Source organism: Apodemus sylvaticus, chromosome 2 (assembly GCF_947179515.1).
Source record: "Apodemus sylvaticus chromosome 2, mApoSyl1.1, whole genome shotgun sequence".
In the NCBI taxonomy this organism is placed as follows: Eukaryota; Metazoa; Chordata; class Mammalia; order Rodentia; family Muridae; genus Apodemus; species Apodemus sylvaticus.
In genome coordinates, this window is record NC_067473.1 from 156,154,356 (window position 1) to 156,177,355 (window position 23,000).

The following is a 23,000-nucleotide window of genomic DNA, read 5'->3' on the forward strand; positions in this document are numbered from 1 at the left end:
GCTGGTTGATGTACCCAGTGCTTTGCATTAAAAAATAAAAACGATATATCAGGTCTCTTGAAAACCATATTGTTCCACATTGCCGTGCTTCTTTTTATCACATCGCAGAGGTGTTTATGGTGAACAGTTACAATGATAAGGATATGAGTGTGCATTTAGTTTTACATTTCACATGATATCTGATCACACTGTGGACCCTGAGATTATGTTATTTACTGAAAAATCTGTTTCTAGTTGTGTTATGGTTCAGTCCTAGAATATATCCTTAATCCCAACTAAAGAAGGTAGAGTTAGTTTGTAAAATAAAGCACCATGATTAAAAGTAATTTCTAATTGAAGGGCATGCAAAATGACAAACCAGAGAAAAATTTGACAGAATGAGTCAGAGATAGGAAACACCCAACTCTCATTAGAATAGACAGGAGAGAGAAGCAGTTTGCTAGGGTGCTAGCTTCTATAATCATGAACTGTGGTGGGACACAGTGTCAGATGAAGGACAAAGGATGAAGACCTCTGGCAATTAACACTCTCTTACTGTACTGGGGCCCAGAAACTGATGGCTTCTGGGTATTTCTCTCTATTCTGGTAGTAGATGCTAAAGGCTTTTGGCAATTAACTTGGTTGTGCTTATCCAAGGCCAAAAGCTGATGACTTTTTTCAATTGACTCCTGCTGCAGCAGGAGGTGATTAGGACAAGAAACTTAGTTACTTGGGCTCATTAGACATTGACTTAGAGACCTCTTCCTAGGCAGGCAAGAGGCTCAAATTTGGATAATTCTTCCCAAGCCAGATAAGAAAGAAAGAAAGAAAGAAAGAAAGAAAGAAAGAAAGAAAGAAAGAAAGAAAGAAAGAAAGAAAGAAAGAAAGAAAGAAAGAAAGAAAGAAAGAAAGAAAGAAAGAAAGATAACAGAGGGAAGGAGGGTGAGAGAGAAGGTGGGAGGGATGGAAGGAAGGAAAGAAACAAGGAAGAAAGGAAGGAAGAAAGAAGAGAAGAGAAGAGAAGCGAAGGGAAGGGAAGGGAAGGGAAGGGAAGGGAAGGGAAGGGAAGGGAAGAGAAGAGAAGAGAAGAGAAGAGAAGAGAAGAGAAGAGAAGAGAAGAGAAGAGAAGAGAAGAGAAGAGAAGAGAAAAAGAAATGCAAGAAAGGAAAAAAAATTAAAATCCAGGTAAGGGGCACAGACAGACAAACACACATTGGGAGAAGCAGAAGGAGGTGACTCCAAGCCTTTACTTTTCCTTTCAGTTTTTTATAGCTTTTTTTGTTACAAAAATCTATGTAAAAAAAGTTACCTAATACATAAAATGTTAAAAAAAAAAAGAGGGGGGAATTACAGCAGGAAGGAGATCATAAATTCAAAGCAGTGTTTCATTCTCTCAGTTCATTATAAGTTCAAAGCACCAGTTTCTTAGGTTCTTACTATTGCAAAGTAAAGACATATGGTATATTTCTTAGATCTGTCATTGATTGAATGTTTCCTCATTGATCATTAATTTTTTTCCAAACCTGTTTTTTTCCTAGCACAATTAGTCCAAGAAACATGAACACATATAGAGCTCTATTTGCAACTTTTATTTTATAGGGCCCTTGAGAGTACTTGTACCAATTTAGGAGTTCTTTGAAATCATGATCAGCAATTAGAAAATCATCAATTCATCAAAACAGCATTATTCCATGAAAGTACATCTTCATATTGATTCTGAAGGAAATGTACCCAATAGAATGGGTAAATACACGGGAAATCATTAAGCTACGTAATACTGTGAGGAAAGAGGAGAAATACCTAAGTCAAAGTCTCTGGGGTCTTTACCTCTCAGTGCCCCCATTACAACCACCCAAAACTGTGGACTATTTCCAGAAATTTCTCTAACTTGTCATAGCATTTCCTAGATGGCATCTGTTAGAAACATAAAGTAATAGTGCATGAGGATTGGGGGGCAATGAGTTTTACTTACACAACTTGTACAGAGACAGGTTGTAGAGCGTACAAGCTAGACACTGGTAATGACAGAACCAGGAGAACTTGAGAAGGAGCCAAAAGATTAGAACATATTGCCAATTTTAGTACGAAGGAAAGCAGAGCAAATTCAGTCAGAAACTGAGAGAAATCAGATTGAAACAGTCAGCTTGAAGAAGACATTGAGCCAGAATACCTGAGTTCTTTGAACCAGGTACCAGCCAACCAGAACTCAGAAAGAGGTAGAGATGGAGAACTTCTTCAGCATTAAGTCTCAAAGGCTGCAAATGTTCTAGAACTAGAATAGCCTATAGGAGTCTAGAAGTATCCTGAAGAAGAATTACGATAGCAGATGTAGGCAGTAAGCCTCAGAGAGGGCAATTAACTTCACAAAAATCGAAGGTAAGCCCTTATTTGGGGAGACTGATTTTATCCACATGTCTTTATTTTATTTATTTACTGAAGGCAGTTACTTCCACTAAAGCCTTGACCACTATGATCCATCCAAATAGCTGTCCAAGATGTTGTTTATTTTTTCTTTTTTCTTTTTTCTTTCTAGGTAGGCCATGGGTGTGTCTGATCAATACAAGAATAAAACCATCTAAAGAAATAATCCAAATGAATCAGTAATTCTTACAATGATTCGTAGGCAGAATGTTCTGGTATTCAGCATTAGAAAGGACAATATAAGGGCACTCTCAGCCTGATGTCACTCATCATTCCCTTAACCCTGTTCTATGAGGAATTCCACTCTGAGCACAGCACACAAAGCTTGTGGGACTGTGGTGTGTGTAGCTTGGTAGGGCATGGCCACTCTGGAAACTCAACTCCATAATCCTGTGGCCAACAGTCACATGTGTCATATCCCATTCCCTTGTATTCTGGCTGGACTCTATCTCTGTATTCACCTTGCTCCAGCCAGGCTTTCCTTGCCCCTCAGTTACCTGGCAAGTTCAAGCTTAACTCAGCTTACTATAAATGGATACTTCCTGCCCCTCCTAGTGCTCTTTTATCTAGCTTCCTTATTTCTCCCTCCTTCTCCCCCTCTCTCTTTCTCTCTCTCTTCTTATTCTCTCTTTTACATGGTCATGGCCATCTCTCATCTCTCGATCTTCTCTTTCTACTTTTCTCATTTTATTCATTTTACAATAAAGTATAAAACTATGAACTGTCTCTTTTATTAAACCTGCCAAGTAAAAGCAAGGAACAAGTCTCAGCATTTCCAGAGGCCATGGGAAAGGATCCAAGGAAGCTTTCTCTCAACCTGCAGAGCCACCTCACAGCTCAGCAGCTTCACCCATAACAGGTATTCAGGACTGTGAGAACAGCCCAGCCTGCTAGTTGTGCATCTCCTATCCTGTGGACCTTTGATAAGTTTGGTCCTGCTGCTTATCCTTTCCATTCAGGATCTGGTTGTTAGAGCTCTCATATGAAGGACCTACTGCCACCATCGCCTGCACACTCCTCCATTTTTTCCCACAAGTGCTGACTTTAAAGATACTCACCTGATGGTGGTATTCACCCAAATTTATGAGTGTGTCATTTAGGGAAAGATGATGAACACTGTGCGATTCAAAGACAAACTCGCCAACTTTCACTTGAGCTTTGGTACCTCTCAGTAGAGACTGGTAATTAAAGATGTCAAGCTTGGTTGCTGAAACTTCCTTGTTAACAGTGTTCTCCTCAGTGATGCTTCGCCCAAGTTGGCCCTTTTGTAAGAAAGGATGGAGCTGAAAGAGAAATAACTGCCAGAAATTGCAGTATAACTCACTGAAATGCAAATAAATCTGGTTAATTTAACTACTCTTACTTTTACTCACTGTATGTTGTGAATTTTTGACTTTTGTTTCATTTATCAAGCATTTATCATAAGGCTAGTACATGTAAGGCTATAGGTAAACACTAACATAGATAGATGTTTCCACCAACTCTACCACCACTATTCAGATTTGTTTTCTGAAATGTTCTCAGTCACTTAGTGATGACTCTAGTATCCAGACTGTAAATTTTGAAAACTACACTTTGAAAAATTATGAAATATAAAAAACAATTTGAATGAGGTGTTTTAAACTTTTCCATAAGAGTTTTTCAGAAAAAAAAAAAACACATCTTTTCACCACTATAAATAACTCAAGAAAGATCAAATTAAATAAAATTATCATATTTTAAAATATGAAATTTGTAAATAAGGAAGGAGGCAAAAGAAGAACACCTGTGGTACAGAAATGTATAGGAACATGTGATAGAGACCTGCAATGGTGGATGGGAGTCAGAGAGAATAGAGTAAGGTAAGTTAACCAGACCCAAAGATTATGAAGAAGTCATATATAGCTACAAATTTAAGATATTTTCAAAGGAAAATGCAATTTAAAAAGAAATTAAACAGAGGTATTATAGTTTATTATATATAAAATATCTTTGTGGCAGTTAAGAAGCCCCCAAAAGACCCCAACACAATGCGTGTTATGATGATTGCCTTTGGTTTCACATAAGAACAATATGGTAAGTACCTACTTCTCAAGACAACACACACCTTTGCTACAGAACAAAGCAGTGAGGCTAGAATTAATGTGAAAATAATCTCCCTATTTTCTAGTCTGCTTGTCTGTCTGTCTGACACATTTCACTCTGGCAGAAGGTGAACTACAAGCTTCTAAGGAAGTAAAGTCAGCAAAGGCCTTTTCCCAACTGTAGACCTTGCATTCTATAATACTGACTTTCCAGACATGATATGCATACTAGGGAAATACTGGCACAACTGTTGTGAGAATTAACAACTTCTTGCTCATGGTATTTGAGGATGTCCTTTCAAGAGGAACTCATGCCTGCTACTACAAACCTATGTGATATCAATGCCTTGGGAGACCAGAAGCCTTTTGAGTTGCCTACTATTTCTGTTTAGCTAAGAACACACATTATTGAATTTCCTCCTGAATATTTATATACATAGAGTCCTGCTATTGTCAGATTATATCAGAGAATGTCTCTATGCCAAGAAAATCAGTGTTTGAGAAAAAAATGACTATTGATTGTTCCTATCAAAATAGGACACCAATAAGAGGATTCCCAAATCATGGGAAACATTGGGAAAGAGGGGATGGAGAGAATGCACAAATCAGATGCTGGGTAGGAGGTCCATGAAATACTGTATTTTAGGTGTAACATGTTCATGGCACTCAGGAGCTTATGGTAGCTAAGTTTGCCCGTATAGGAACAGAACAAGTTCGAGCTCATAAAAATGTTTAACCACAGATGAGGGAGGAGGCTTGTGGGGACAAGTCCATCACATGTACAACGTTAGAAATTAAAAGATTCTAAAGGAGAGGAGGTCATTGTCAGAAATACCAACACTTTTGAATTCCTTCTGCCTCATTGGACATCTGCATATTCATGCAGATATGGAAGGACCTGTGTGACACAAATCCAGTGGGTCATGAAAGAAAAAACAAATCAAAAGACATGAATATAGAATAGAGAGATAGTGAGAGACAAGAGGATCTGTGAGTATGCAGAGAGCTAAGATCCTGAGAGAAATGGGTGTGAAGTAAAGCGTTATTTGTATGCTTGTTTTAGCTGTGAAAGAATACATTAATAGATTATATGCGGTGGATATAAAAAAGCTACATATACCTTATAATTTAAACTAAAAACAAAGAAACAAAAAACTGATTCTCTGAAGAATTAAGTGAAAAATATCCCATCCTTATAGAGGAGGAAAATTTACTTTTAAGGTTGAATCAGCAAAATTCTCTCCTCTTAAACTGATGGCAAAATGAATATGATTACATTTAAAAATACTCGGAAGTAAAATTTTATTCATGTTTTGTCCTTGCAGAAAAGTTGAAGGAAATTTTCACAGAAAAGGAAAATTCTGTTATCTATAAAATAAATTGACATATAGACAAGAACAGCAAAGAAACAGAATAACACAGCTAAATTGAGCATTGTATCTTCCTTATCTTTGTGGTATGCAATAATCTGCTCAAAACCCCAAAGTGAATGCAATAACACCTGGGTGCATATTTAGGTGAATGAAACACTTGACAACACTTATTCAACACATAGAAAAGAGGAAGCAGAAGAGTTGCTTGATGTGCCAGCATTACTTATAAGTAGTATTTGTAAATGAGTCTAGAACATGTTTGAAAAACAACGGAATATTTTAAGTATAACTGATATTCTTAGAGAAAATGTTGAATGGAGCATATCCAATTGAATCTAAAGAAGTCAGATAAAAAGATGAACAAAAGGGGTCAACTGCCCCAAGTAGAAAATTCTCACATAATAGACATTATTAAAAAGATTAATGGTGAATTTAAGGTGAGTTCACTAAATACATAAATGTAAAACAGAAACAAATTAGAGTAAAACACTAGACTCAAACACACACACAAAGCTGACAAGACGTGACTTTGTGATAGTTACCATGAAATCCACAGGGAGAGTCAGTGTCCCTGACACAAAACATGCAGGAAATATGGGGCATTGAGAATGAACAATGTTTTTTGAGAAAGAACAAATTTAATAGAAATAAAATTCAAGATAATGGGAGTAGAACAAGAAGAAGATCCTAGCTCCAAGGCCCACATTTAACACACTCAGAAAAGAAAAAATACCTAATTCCTTTAAAAAAAGGAAAAAGAATAAAGACAAAATGCCTATAAATGTACAAGAAGTATATAGAACACGAAATAGATAGGAACATAAAATAAACTCATTTTGCTATACAATAATCAAAACACTGAACATATAGAACATAGAATAATAAACACTTCAAGGAGAAAAGGCCGAGTAACATATACAGGTAGATCTATTCAAATTGCACAAACATCTCATTGGAGAGACTAAAAGCCAGAAAGTTCTAAGCAATTGCATTGTATACTCTAAGATACCACAGATGGCCAGATCATTGTACCCAGTAAAACTTTCAATCATCATTGATGGAGAAAACAAGATATTCTGTGATAAACACAAATTTAAATAATGTCTATGCAGAAATTCATTGCTAAAGATGGTGCTAAAATGAAAAATCCAAACCTAGTAGATAAAGTATACCAGTGAAAACATAGGAAATACATAACCGCGCAGTAGAAAAACCAAAAGGCTAACAGAATGGATCTAAAAACAAGATCCAACCGTTTAAAGCATATATGAAACACATCTGAAAATCAAGATAGTTGTTAACTCAGAGTAAAAGGTTGGGGAAAGTGTTTCTAAGCAAATGCACCTAAAAGTCAATTTTGAGAAGATTTTCTAAGATCTCACAAAATAGACTTCAAATGTAAATTACTCAAAATTTATGGGAAAGAACATTCAAACTCATCAAAGGACAAATCCTCCAATATAACATCCCAATTATTAACAACTATGTCACAAACATCTAAACCCAAGTCTGTAAAAGAAACACCAGGAAACCTCAAGTCACACATATTGATAGTGAGGGACTATAATAACCCACTATCACAAATGCATGAGTCAACCAGACAAAACTAATAAATACTGGGGCTAAGAGATGATATTAATAAATTGGGCCTTACACAATAAGTTAGCCAAAGGAGATCAAAGGATGCAGACAAGAAAATAAAAATTTAAGACATCATTATTACTGATAATGTGATAGTGTACATAAGCAAACCCCCAAATTCTACAGGAAACTTTGATGGCTGTGATCACCTTCAGCAGAGTGCCTGGATACAAGATTAACTCAAAGAAATAATTAGTAGCCTTCCTTTATATAAATGATAGACTATGAAACAATCAAGGAAACAACACTCTTCACAATAACTACAAAAAATATAAAGTACGTTGGGAAAGCCAAATCAAGGAAGCAAGAGACTAGTATGAAAAAAGTTTAAGTCTTTGAAGGAAAATGAGGAACATATCAGAAGATGGAAAGATCTCCTATGTTCATGGATCGGTAGAATAATATAATAAATGGTTACCTTCCAGAGGTAACACCATCCCTAATTTTAAAGTGTACCATAGTGCTATAGTAATGAAAACCACAAATATTCTCATAAAAACATACATGGTGAGCAATGGAATCTAATTGTAAACCCAGACATAAATGCACACATATATGGACACCTTATTTTTTATAATGGATCCATAAACACAAAATAGAAAAAAAGATAGCATATTCAAAAATGGTGCTGATCTAACTGGCTATCTTCAAGTTGAAGAATACTACTAGATCTATATTAGCCCTGTTCAAAAACCAAGGCCAAATGATGATCACAACATTAAAATGCACTTGATGCAACACTAAATTTTATGGAAGATAATTAGGCATTAGCATTGGAAAATTTATATATTCTGATATTAAGAATGGTAATTGTGTTCCCAAAAAACACCTTAAATAAGAAAATTCACATGTACATAGCTGCTGGAAACCAAAACTTGATGGAAGAAAACGTAGTGAACCTTATGACTCTGGATGATCAGAGGGAGGTGGATTAGCCAATTGGAGATTAGGAAGTAGCCCAACCATTGAGCTGTTTAAAGCATATTAAATTATAAAGGCTGAGTGTGTGTCTTTTATTTGAGAACCCAGAGCTTTAGCGAAGGAACTGTGGAATGTGCTGCCAAAATGTATTTAATTATTTAATTCTAAACATCCTAGTACAGGAGAAACTTTCGAAACAGAACACAGCTAGGACCTCATGACAGCAAAAAGCTTCTGAGAGGCAAAGGAAATCAATAGGAAAAAATGGCAGTCAAGAGAATGGAAAACGATGTTTTACCAACTCTAAATATGACAGAGATATAATTCACATAATATATAAAGAACTGAAGACACAAGGAATCAACAAATCACCAATCTAATTTTTAAAATTAGGTATGGAGTTAAGCAGAGAATTCTCAATAGAGAAATCTCAAATGGGTGCGAAACATATAAAAATAATATTCAACATGCTTATCCATTAGGGAAATGCAAATCACAACTACTTTGATCTTCTATTGTATACATGTCATTATGGCTAAAAACAATGATAAAAGTGACAGCTCATTATGGTAAGGAAATAGAGCAAAGGGAACACAATTACATTGATGGAGGGAGTGCAAACTTGTACAGCCACTAGACAAATCATTATGAGGGATCCTCAGAAAATTGGGAATCTATCTACCTCAAGACACATCAATATCATTAGTGAGCATGTTCCCAAAGGATATTACATCTTACCACAAAGATAATTGCTCAATTAGTTCATAGTGTCTTTGTTTAAAATATCAGGAAACTAGAAAAATAGTAGGTGTTTCTCAATGAAAGAATGGATAATTAAAATGTGGTACATTAACATAATAGAATATTACTCCAGGGAAAGTAAGTAACAAGGTGTGTTCTTGGGGTAGGGAATAGACAGGTAAAATGAATATCCCTGGGAATGCAAAAGATTGTTGGGTAGATGAGAGGGTGTGTGGAGATGGGAACAAGAAGGAAAGAATTGTGTAGGGAGGTACAGAGGGAGAGGGTATGGTCAGAGAGACACAGAGAGAGATGGAATACTAGGGCATTTACAGTAGATGTCAAACCTAGTGAAATGGAACTTCCTGAAACCTATGAGGGTCACCTAGTGAGAACTTAGTAAGGGAGGATATGGAACCTGAACTTGCCATCTTCTGTAACCAGGCAAGGCTTCCAGTTGTGCATGTCAGACTCCAACCCATTCACCAAACCTTGGACTCACAATCTGTCCTGACTACAAGATGTACTGGGGAAATGGTGGCTCAGAATGTGTGGGATTGACCAACAAATGACTGGTTAAACTTGAGGTTCAAGACATAAGAGGCAACCCGTGAAAGACACTGCCTGGATTGCCAGGAATTGTAGGCTGTTGGCTCAGAGACCTAAGGTAGAACCAAGTACAACAGACTACCACAACAGCAAGAAGTCAAAGAACAGAACTCTAAGGATATTCTGCTATAGTCATAGAGCAGTTCCTAGTCCAGTTTTCATCACAGAGAATTCATCTTTAAACAAAGGGGAGCATGTTCATCCAGACTGGCTTCAAACTCCTGATCCTTCTGCCTCAGCCTCCCATAGGCTGGAAAACAGTCAAGGATGATATTGTCTACTCTCATAAATGCTATATCTTCTTCTAGGGTATGTTTATCAAAACAAAACAAACTATTGGCATCAAATGTACCTAAAATCCTTAAAATATGCCACTTTTATAATCTTACAAGTCTCTTCTGTTGTGTGTTATTATTACTTCACAGAATATTAAATGCAGTAATAAGAGATGTGAAAATTAAATAGCATAATTATTATTGTTTGAATTTGCTTAAACTAGGAATACCATTTTCTCAGCATCATGCATATATTATTTTCTGATAGAAATGTTAGCTCAACTTTAAACCCTATGACATGTTTTTCTAGCTAATTTTATGCTACTTTATGCTCCTGAAAAACATGAATACTTTGAGAAGGAGATAGTAACATAAAGAAGCATGCTATCATAAGAAATGTTTTTCTAACACTAAATATGATAGATTATGAATCAAAATGCAGAAATTAAAAGCCAGGGCCCAATACTCTAAGAAAGAATAAACATAGCTATTGTTACCTTCCATGGGAGAGGAGCCTGGAGTCCACCTTTATCCAATGAGTCTCCATTGACTCTGAGTGACAGCTCCTCATGGAGTGCATGGGCAATGGCATACACAGCTACATGGACTTTGTAGCTCAAGGGTGAAGTTTTCATATTCCAAATATTCAGAGATTCTGTGCTCACACTGCGATTTTGCTCACATTGATTTAGCTTCCTGACTCCATGCTCATAGAAATGTAGACATTCAAAGAAATTTGACCACACATTCTGGATAAAGATATCATGAGGGTATTTTCTAGGATTAACACTTCTTTGAAAATCCTTGAATCCCAGAATTTCATCCTTGTGAACCGAAAATGATAATGCTCCATCAAAGAATGTATAAAGTTGATTTTTTTTTAATGGTAATGTGGTAGTATACCAATCAGAAGTTGTGATCCAGATATTACCAAAAGTAGCACAGCAAATGATGAGAGGGACAAGCATCAAAAAATCATGACTGTCACCAAATGCAATGACAACACGTGTCAATATGAGTCTTGCTATTAATTGGTACCAGCCTACTCCACCACCAGAAGGATATACTGGACCTTTTTTTGCAAATGCAACACAAATTCTGTGGTTGTTCATCTCCTGTGTGATTTCCTTAATGAAGAGTTCTCCTCTAATGTCATCTGGAACCACCAAACCAACCCAGACCCAAGTGAAGTAGAGCAGCAGTTGAATAATTCCCTGGTACAGAGCTGCAGTGTGCACAGGAAACTGGTAAGGAGAGTGGAGCTGGACTCTGGTCCCAAGACTCGGGTCAAAAGGAGCATAGCTGATCTGAAAAGAAAGAAAGTTCCTACATAAGTCAACACAATTAGATTTATTTTCAAATGATTTGGTTTACCTTTTCTGCTTATGCACTCTAGGAGAAACTGAACAGTTAAACAACTTTACCAAGTAATACCAATTTCTTACCTATGTTACTTACACTTCACTGCATACAAAAAAAATGTAACTTTTCCTTTGTGTTTTATAGAACATATGAAAAACTGCCACAAAGTGTCTATCTCCTGATCTCCACTCACAGAATACCAGTCAAACACAGAACAATTTGCAACTCTTTCACTTCGAAACTTTCATCTTCTTGATAATAGAAGTGGAGAAACCTTAACAATAAAGGCCATTTACTTGATGTCACCAATACATAATGAAATAATAATGACGAATCTATGGAGCACTGTAAAATTCACTATTCAAGTTCCTAAGTCTTTTGCCTTTTTTAATCTGTAGTCAAGTATCTTAAAATAAGCTTGCTTAGGTTAGAAGGCTGACTGTCTACCTCAGTGATTGTTATAAAGTCTCTTTAAACAGGACCCTATGGTAACCACATCACATTGCTATGCTTCTTAGCAGAATACATCAGTTGATGTGTCTACACTGTCTTTCCTATGGATGTAGGGCATCACCTTTGGGCTAGAGCATTAATTACCTAATCTGCCATATGAAATTACTACCTTTGTTTAGTACATTTGGGGTTTTGATTATTATGTGACAAGAGGTATTTTTGTTCAGGTCCAGTCTGTTTGGAGTTCTGTAGGCTTTGTGTATATTCATGGGCATCTCTCTCTTTAAGTTGGGAAAGTTTGCTTCCATAATTTTGTTGAAGATATTTGCTGGCCCTTTCAGCTATAAATCTTCACTCTCATTTATACCTATAATCCTAAGGTTTGGTCTTCTCATTGTGTCCTGTGTTTCCTGGATATTCTGGGATACAAGCTTTTTGTATTTTGCATTTTCTTTGACTGTTGAGTCAGTGGTTTCTATGGTATCTTCGGCATCTGAGATTCTTTCTTCCATCTCTTGTATTCTGTTGTTGATATTTGCATCTATGGCCCCTGATTTCTTCTCAAGGTTTTCTATCGCCAAAGTTGTCTTCCCTTTTGATTTCTTAGTTGTTTCTACTTCTGATTTTAGATCCTGGATGGTTTTGCTTAGCTCCTTCACTTGCTTGTTTGTGTTTTCCTGTAATTCTTTAAGAGATTTTTGTGTTTCCTCTTTCATGACTTCTGCTTTTTGATTCACTTTCTCCTGAATTTCTTTAAGGTTTGTGTGTGTGTGTGTGTGTGTGTGTTTCTTGTTTATTGGCTTCTATCTCTTGAACCTTATTCTCTTGAATTTCTTTTAGTGATTTTTGTGTTTCCATTATACAGGTTTCTAGCTTATTCATGTTCCCCTGTATTTCTTTAAGAGATTTATTTATGTCCTTTTTGTGTTCTTCCAGCAGCATCATGAGTAGATATTTTAAATCCAAATCTTATTTTTCTGGTGTGATTGTGTAACCAGGACTTGCTGATGTTGGAGAGTTTGGTTCAGACACTGCCATATTGCCCAGATTTCTGTTAGTAGCATTTCTGCATTTGCCCTTTGCCATCTTGTTATTTCTGGCATTATTTGGTCTTGTCTCTGGCTGGTATTTGTGCCTCCTGTGAGGCTGTAGGGATATTTTTGCAACACTGGGTGGCTGGGTTTCCCCTGTTACAGATTGCTGATGTGCTGTCCTCCTCTTGGGTGCTCTTGGAGCCCTAGTGTGCCTTGCCCCAGGTTGTTTGTGTGAACCAGACAATGCCAGTTTGCTCCTACAGTGAGTGCTGATGGACTATTCTGCAGGACCTTTTCAGAGTGCTGGACACTCTGCTGGGCAGGCGATCTCCCAACTTGGTTGGTGAACACAAGGCAAGCCTAGCTGCTGAAGCCCTGAATCTAGGCAAAAGCCTGGCAGGCTAAGGCCCATGCAAAGTTCCCCATGGGCTATGACTGTTAATTGTTTCTGTCATGTGGCCATGATGGTGGTGCAGGGAGAAAGTTACTGAACAGAACACCAATAGCATATGTTCTAATATCAAGAATTGACAAATGGGACCTCATAAAATTACAAAGTTTCTGTAAAGCAAAGGATACCATCAAAAGTACAAATCGGCAACCAACAAATTGGGAAAAGATCTTCACCAACCCTACATCAGATAGAGGCCTAATATCCAATATATACAAAGAACCCAAGAAGTTAGACCCCAGAAAACCAAATAACCCTATTATAAAATGGGGTACAGAGTTAAATAAGAATTCTCACCTGAAGAACTTTGGATGGTGGAGAAACATCTTTAAATAAATGCTCAACTTCATTAGTCATCAGGGAAATGCAAATCAAAAAAACCATGAGATTTCACCTTATACCATCCAGAATGGCTAAGATTAAAAACTCAGGAGACAGCGGTGTTGGCCAGGATGTGGAGAAAAAGGAACACTCCTCCACTGCTGGTGGGGATGCAAATTGGTACAACCACTCTGGAAATCAGTCTGGCAGTTCCTTAGAAAACTAGGTATGTTACTTCTGAAAGATCCTGCTATACCACTCCTGGGCATATACCCAGAGGATTCCCCAGCATGTAATAAGGATATATGTTCCACTATGTTCATAGATGCCCTAGTTATAATAGCCAGAAGCTGGAAAGAACCCAGATATCCCTCAACAGAAGAATGGATGCCAAAAACGTGGTATATATACACACTGGAGTACTTTTTAACCATTAGAAACAATGAATTCATGAAATTCTTAGGCAAATGGAAGGAGCTGGAGAAGATTATACTAAGTGAGGTAACCCAGTTTCAAAAGATCAATCATGGTATGCACTCACTAATAAGTGGATATTAGCCTGGAAAACTGGAATACCCAAAACAAAAACCACACATCAAATGAGTGGCCCCTGATTCTGTAACGACTCAGTGTAGCAGTATAAGGTAAATACAGAACAGGGAAATGGGAAGGGGTGGGTTGGAGAACAGGGGGAGGGTAGGGGGTTTTGTGACTTTTGGGGAGTGGGGGACCAGAAAAGGGGAAATCATTTGAAATGTAAATAAAAATATATCGATTAAAATAAAAATACATCGAAAAAAAAGAAAAAAAAAGAAAAAAAACAAAATTACTCACTTCTCTTAATCTAATATTGGCATAAAACAGTCCTTTTCCTAAATATGTCCTCTTTTATGAGTTCCAAGGATTGGCCAACACTAACAGTCTGGCTTACTGAATCTTCGATCTCTCTACACTTGATATAAGAATATCCTGGTATCCATGGCTCAGACTGGAACTTGGTCTCCTTTCCACACAAATTCCCTTAAAAATAATCTCCTAAAATCAGATGCCCACTAGGTCATACCCTAAACCATAGTTCATGCACTGGTTCTATACACTGACTTCTACCCAGGCATCTGAGTTTAGATATTTAGTAAACATTTCACTTTATTGAATCCAAAATCTTGATAATCGAATACAGACACTCAATATATATGTTAATTAACTGGGAGAGAGGAGTGAATGGGGAGAAGAAAAAGTAATAAAAACAAGAAATCACAAAACACAATATGAGTAGTTTGAGGAAGGAAACAGTTGCATAAAGAAATATTCAATATTTAGTAAATGCACAAAAGTAAGAAATTTAAATAGATGAATCATGACAATACAATTTTTATATTAATAAAATCAGATAACAAGTTAGTAAGTATTAAAAACAAATTAATTAATAAAACATTATTTGATTTATGTTTTCATAATTAAGAAAATATTTTAACTCAACATTTTTCTAAAAATCTGAATGTACTACTTTTAAACCATAAATTTAAAAAGTATGTCTGGATTGTGACAGATGACATTTAAAAAAAAATGGCAAGTGTCTATGCTGGAGAGAGTTGTCCTGCTCACAGGACAAGGCCAGGCTAGTTTTGGCTTCCAATGCAGGTGTGACTCTCAGGAAGATGCTGTTCATCAGGGAGATGGGCTGAGAAGACTGAAGAACTATACTTTGTCATTCCCTATGACTAAGAGGTCTATGGCTGACTGTCCTCTCAGGAGAGAACTGATCATTTAACACTGACCTACTGTTGGTGCTGAGAATGTTGAGTAACAGTACCTCACAGAGTCTGCAGGAAAGTGAACAGGCCTAGATTAGGTTGCTGCAGAGGAAGGGGTCAAAATGGAAGGTCACAATGCCAAGAAACTGAATAGTTAGGTAAGAAGAATTTTGGGTCAGGTAGTTTATGGAGGGAAGATTTAGTTCACTGTTTTGGTGTATAGGAGCTAACCTCAACATTTTAACTATAGAGTCCAGCAGGCCAAAGCCAGCGTTGAGGAGACTGAAGAATAATGTATATAATGCTATACATACATGAAGATATTATGACAAATTCATTATATTGTATGATATTATACATACATATATATATACATAAATATGTATATTTAAATAATCATTAGGCTGAAAGTTGGCTAAGTGGGTTTGAAAGCTAGCTCTACAAGCAGAAGGGCCTGCAATAGAATCCTCAGCATCCCCATAACAAGTCAGACTTGGCTCTGTGTGCTTGTATCCTAACATAGTAGGGTGGAGACAGGCAAATCCCTATAGCTTTCTGACTAGTCAGCTCAGAATCTTAAGTTTCAGATTCAGTGCCCTGATTTCCAACAACAGTGGAGAAAGTAATGAAGGAAGAATGTCAGGTGTGCTGACATGCCTACCTACGCATTACTGGCATACAGCATATGTGACACATATGCCACACAAACACAATACACTCATGTACACCCACATGAGCATGCACACACACACACACACACACACACAAATATTAATACCTGTGGTCAAACACAAGCACACAGTCATGCATACATACACAAGCAAAAGGCAAACATACTGAAAGAGAGAGACAGAAAATGAGACAGAGACAGAAAGGAGGAGAGGGTGACTCAGAGAGCAAGACAGAACAAACAACTATGACACCACTATGAGGCCATAATTCCTCAGTATTAAAAATCAAAGAGAGTAAGAAAAATGGCATAACTTACTTTCTTACATAGAGCAACCAATATTCATAAAACATCATAAACAATGCTCACATAAACAGGTACATGCAATAAGAGAATCAATTCTGAACCTAAACAGAACTTAGCAAACAGGCATTAGGTGGAGAAATTTTAAAATGTGGATAAAAAACTGAAAGTAAAAAGAGATAACTAAATAAACCTACTGAAAGTTACTTTTCAAGTAAGTCAAATGAAAACCCACTACAGAACAACCATTGTAAATTTTCTTCAGCTCAAGAATGTGCTCTGAAAATGTGAAAGTTAATCAAGAAAGAAAGATGTAAGACTCAGCATACAGAGGACCTAACACCTAGAACTAGTTGAGAACAGACATACAGCACTTAGGCTGGAGAAGACAAGAAATTGAAAGAAGGGATTATCTGTCACAGGTAAAGTTGGAATGATTTATATATACTAGGGATTCATTTACCTACACTAGAGATGGTGTACTTATTCTACACAGAAAAACTGTAACAAAAATACCAATATGATAAAACCAAAGAAAAGTGAATAGAATACGGTCAACAATACAGCACTGCCAGCTCCACAGTTCATGCTTAAGAAGTGTGTGAGGGTATTATTCATTTAAAAGAAATTATAAAAATGTCTCAGGACATTGTAATTATATTGAACTTGTGTTAGGCTACGTGCCTAACTTCCATAGCCACAGGCAGCAAGGTAGCCATCATTGGAAAGGAAAAATTTGAATTTTAACTATTAAAAAGGAGGACATCATGAATTTTACAGGAAGATGGATTGAACTAGAAAATATTCACCCTTGATAAGGTAACCCAGACCCAATAGAACATACTGAAAAGATATATACCAAGTAATGACTAGATATTAGCCAAAAAGTACAGAATTATTTTGAATTAGAATTATCCAAAGAAACAGGGTCCCAAGTAGAGGGATGGCATCACTAAACTACCCTCAAAATTTTTGACTAAGAATTGCGCTTGTCTAAAAGAAAGGCAGGGACAAAAATGCAGCAGAGAGTGAAGGAAAGGCCATTCAGTGATTTGGCAACAAGGGATCCATCTCAGAGTTGGCCTCCAAACCATAACACTAGTGATATTCTGTTGTACTTACAGACAGGAATCGAGCATGGTTATCCACTGAGAGGCTCTATCAATAGCTAACTGAGACAGACTCAGATACTAACAGCCACCTATTGGACTGAGATTGGCGAACCCTATGGAGGGGATAGGGATAGGAGTGAAAGAGCTGAAGGAGATGGCAACAACATAGGAAGACTAAAAATACAAACTAACCCAGATCCCTGGGAACTCCCAGAGACTTGGCTGCCAACCCAAGAGCATACATGGGTTCGTCTATGGACCCATATCCAATATATAACAGAGAACTGCCTACTCGGGCCTCAGTGGGAGATGATGTTCTTATTCCTGTAGAGACTGGATGCTGGAGGGAAGGGAGATGATGGGGTATAGGATGTTGGTGGTAAGAATGGATAAGCACAATCTCAGAGGCCAAGGGGTAATGGGTTAAAAACTCTGGTGAGGGGGAGACCAGGAAAAGGGCATTTAGAATATAAATAAATCTGTGGCCAAAACGAGCCAAGTACAGTTATATACACATTTCTTATAAATAATTGTATTCATTATGTCACAATAAACATGTCAAAAATAATATATTAAAAGAAGAAATAAACTTCCTGAAGTCACAGCTATATTACTACTAGGCATATACCCCAAAGATGCTCCAACATATAAAAGGACATGCTCCATTATGTTCATAGCAGCCATATTTATAATAGCCATAAGCAGGGAAGTACCCTAATGTCTTTCACTGAAAGAATGGATGCAGAAACTGTAGTACATTTACAAAATGTAATACGGTTCAGCTCTTAATAATGACTTCACAAATTATGCAGGCAAATGGGTGGAACTGGAAAATATCATCCTCTGTAAAATAACCTAGACCCAAAAGGACATGCATGGTATACACTCACTGATAAGTAGATATTAGCCCCAAAATTCAGAATATTCCATGGAAGGGAAGAACCACCAGAGAGTCCCAAATTCCAGGGATGTGAAAGGCTCCTAAGACCTAATTGGGATGACATTAGCTGCAATACCCAAGGGAGGGGGTGATTGATCCTGAAGCAACTACCTCTAGAAGATAGGTATGGCTACCAGTTGAGGGATGGGACCTGGGACCACTCACCCATCTCAAAATATTTAACACAGAATTGTTTCTGTATAAAGGAAATTTGGGGCAAAAAAGCAAAAATGGAGCACAGACTGAAGCAAAGTCCATCCAGAGATTGCCTCACCTTGGAATCCATCACATCTGTAGACACCAAAACCTGACACTATTGCTGATGCCAAATGCTTACAGACAGGAGGTAGTACAGCTGTCCTCTGAGAAGGTCTGCCAACACCTGGTGAAGACAGATGAAGAACCTCACTGCCAACCATTGGATTGAACCAGGGGACCAGAGTGGAAGACTTAGGGGAAGGACTGAAGGAGCTGAAAGGGATGGCAACCCCATATGAACAGTATCAACTTATTGGACTCTGGAGATATCCCATGGACACAGCTATATACATGGTAGCTCCATGGCTCCTACTATAAATGTATCAGAGGAATGCCTTATCTGGCACCAAAGGGAGGGGTGGCACTTGGTCCTGTGGTGGCTTGTTGTCCGAGGAAAGGAGGATGCTAGAGGAGTGAGGGCAGAGTGGGTAGGTGGTTGCAGAATTACCCCCTTAGAGTCAAAGGGGAAGGGGGATGCTGTAGGTGGTTTGGGAAGGTGAGACGAGGAAGGGAGAAAACATTTGAAATGTAAATAAATATAAAGACAAATATTTTAAAAATAACTCATAAAAATCTTATAAAAATAAAAATCTAGTCAAGCATGATGGAGTCTGATATTAAACCCAACCCTGGGCAAGCTAAGGCATGAGGATCTTTCTAATGCTACCTTGGGCTACAAAGGAAGTTCAAGACTGGGCAAATTTTCATTGTGAGAATGTCTCAAAAATAATCAACTAAGTAAAAATTAATAATAAAAATGAAACAGCATGGTAGCCTAATTCATTTTACTAAGATTTATGTTACTTCACTGAGGGTAGTAGGAAACATTAACCACTGGATCACTGTTATCTGCTAACTAATGTATTTCTAAATAAACTTTTCCAAATTTATGACTAATATGCAATTGACTTATAAATGTTACCTCTGTAGCCTTGTTTATAAGAAATCATAATTGATCAACAGAACGAGTTTTAAACAAAGACAAAATTAAACACTTTCCTATTAACAGGAGAAAATTACAAACAGTACAAATGTTCAACTAGAGTAAGTCTGACCCATGGTTCTTATTATATATGAATGTTCTGTGGCAATATGAGCTGATACCACAGTAAAATAATCAGGAATATGTTCATAGTAGTTATTGTGTACATATGTGCATAGAATTATTTTAACCCTCATAATTTGTGAGGCTCTAAAACTGGATACAAAAGAAAGACAGTATTAAAAATGGCAAATAGCAAAAGAAATATTCTTGGAGTGGTAAGAATACAGGTTGTTATTACTTTTACTTATTTTTTTAATTTTAAAGGTTTTGAAATTAAATTTATTTTACAAACATTATTTCATCTTAAGAGGAAATTATTCTTCGAGTTAAGAATGATAACAAGATAGTAAATTATTAAGCACTCCCATACCTCATCAACAATCAATAACTGGATTAATTAGCATTTATTACTATCTTACTATCTTTAACCTAAGAAGCAGCATGCTTTGTGTACCTGTGGGACACTGTAGAGACTTAGAACTCTGAAGATCTGAGTTGATATTCCTGCTGAAATGCCTCCTATCACTGCAACTAGCTTATCAGTCTTCTCAGGCCTGCAGCTGTAGTTAGGAATTGGGGGGCTCTCTCCTGAGACCAAAGCCATAGAACTTTCCATAGCCTTTGTTTCAAAAAAGTCAACATTGAAGAGATAGAATCCCAGGGACATATTGAATAGAATATTTGGGTCCTTGTTGATTTTTTCTATAGCAAAAACCATTGCCAACATGTGCTGATAATTTTTGATTAAGTTCCTGGGAGAAAAAATTGGAAAGATCATTTTTTGTGTTTTTATGTTAATTAATTATATTAATTCTTTCTTTTAACTACTTTGTATTTTTATATTAATGTATAGAATATAAATATTTATATTAATTTATATATTTTAATATTATAATTAAAATGCAATTACATTCTTTACCTCCCTCTCTTTTCTCTATGTAGCTCCCCCGATTCTACCTCTCAAATTCCGCATTGTTATTTATAACCACATAATTCATATAAAAATTTTACATGATATTCCAAGAAACAGTAAGTATATTTAATATTACAAATATGGAGAAAATTGTGCTAAAAAGAATATTCATAGTACAACTTGTTATTAAATACATTATTTTTGTTTTTGAATTTTTTGAGGCAGTCTCTCACTTATTCAAACAAGGTTTAATTTATACTCCTTATGTATTCTAGGTTAAACTCAGGCTCACAAAAATCTACCTGCCTCTGCTTTTTAAGTTTTAGGTTTAAAGTTTTGTACCACCATATACTATCAAATATACATTTTTCAAAATTTACTGTAGAATTTGTGTCTGAAAAATAAAATGGAAGAGTAAAGCATGTGGGAAATAGTAAACATTAACTCTTAGTTTTTCATGCAGTCTTCAAAGAATAGAATAAACCTCAGGAAAATACATAGCACTTGATCACCAATATCAGTTGAAAAAATAGTATCAAACGTAACTAAAAACAGGAAAACTAAAATCTTCTCAATACAATACACTAAACAACTAAAAATAAAAATTTTTTTTACAACCAAAGTGCTTTCAAAAAATTCTTACATGTTTAAGAGAATTCAGCATGTGTATGGGAGAGACACACAGTCATGGATGAGTAGCTATTGGCATTTGGTGGCTATTAGGGAAGGGACAGTCAGTTTCATTAGGAGGTTTGTCTAGTAGCTTACCTAGACTCTAGATAATGCCCTATACTCCTGCAGTATTGGCATGCCTAAATAAACTCAGTAGGTTAAAGTTTGAGAGAGACTGAGAGAAAGAAAGACAGACAGAAAGACCCCATGAAGTTGAAGGCAGGAGACATTGGAAGGGAAGCAGTAGAGTAGGGTGAGATCAACATATGTTGTTTACATCTATGAAATCCTGAAACAATATTTTTTTTTAAAAAAGAGAAGCCAAGTACTTACAAAATAACAGCTTCAGGTATATTCATTGCATCATTAAAGCCAAATTTAATTCTACTATCTCTAGCAGTTACTCTGAGGGAAAAGATTCCTCCAATAACAAAATGTCCATCTTGATAGTAACCAGGTGAACCTGGTATACTTAAGGAGAAACAAGAAATTTGTTCCTGGAATACAATGAGAAAAATCAGGAGAGAGAAAGCAATGAGTAATTTCATAATTGCATTGATAAATAATGGATAAAATCCCGATATCTATTCAGGTGAGAATCTTGTACTAATCATCCCCGAGAGCACATGAACAAACTGGTAAAATATGTCTGGCTGATACATGTGGATCAAGATTATAAAGTATTGTTTTGTCCTGGTCCAGGCCCACCAGTATCCAAACACTCCCTCAGTTCCCTGGAGTCCAATCTATTTTATGCCTTCTTAGCCCTAGATTATGGCCCCTTCACAGAGTCACTGTGAGTCTCCAAGGGTTCAGGAACCTCTCTCTTGGCACCAGGGAATCCTGATTCCCAGGAAAACACACACTTAAGAAAAAGTGTGAAGTCTTGTAAAACACCTTTGGGGTATGTACATTCACTGAGTTGAGACTTGTCCAGTTCTCAGGGTAAAGAGAAACTAACCAGAGTAAACAAAATTAAGTCATGAAGAGTCATCTGAAGGAGGCATCAAAGGGCTCAGTGTTTGTGAGAAGGACTGGACTCTTAATTATTTAACATCAGTTTCATGTTAGAGTATTTCTGTAAGGAAAAGAAAAAGGTTTACATTAGAAAACTTTATTTCTGATTACTATATTGGGTCAAATATCCACTTGTGTATTTTTTATTGGCTATTTTATGTATTTCAATTTCAAATGTTATCGCTTTCACAGATTCCCCACCAGATCTGTCCTATCCCATTCCCTCACCCCATGCTTCTATGAGTGTACTGATCCACCCACTCCCACTCACTGACCTGTCATTCCACTACACTGGAGAATTAAGCTTTCTCTGGGCCAAGGACCTTTTTTCCCATTGATGCCAGACAATGTCATCATCTGGTACATATGCAGCTTGAACAATGAGTCCCTCCATGTGTGTTCTTTGCTGGATGGTTTTGTCCCTGAGAGCTCTGGGGAGTCTGGTTGGTTTTTATTGTTGTTCTTCCTATGGGGTTGCAAAGCCCTTTAGCTTTTTCAGTCTTTTCTCTAACTCCTCCATTAGGGATCCTGTGAGAATTACAATTGTTGGCTGTGAGTATCCACCTCTTTACATGTCAGACTCTGGCAGAGCCTCTCAAGAGACAGCTATATCAGCTCCTGTCAGCATGTGCTTCGTGGCATCCACAATAGTATCTGCATTTGTTGACTGTT

General features: G+C 36.8%; 1 protein-coding gene across 1 annotated transcript in view; it reads right to left on the reverse strand.

The window, feature by feature from the left end:
* The window catches only part of LOC127677636 (vomeronasal type-2 receptor 26-like), a 33,638-nt gene extending 11,779 nt beyond the window's left edge, over window positions 1-21,859 (reverse strand). The window contains exons 1-4 of the mRNA XM_052172675.1: window positions 21,645-21,859; window positions 20,181-20,478; window positions 10,521-11,330; window positions 3,459-3,683 (exon numbers count right to left, since the gene is read on the reverse strand). Coding sequence (XP_052028635.1) covers window positions 3,459-3,683; window positions 10,521-11,330; window positions 20,181-20,478; window positions 21,645-21,859 — 1,548 coding nt within the window. The remainder of the gene's footprint in view (window positions 1-3,458; window positions 3,684-10,520; window positions 11,331-20,180; window positions 20,479-21,644) is intronic.
* Window positions 21,860-23,000: the final 1,141 nt, after the last annotated feature.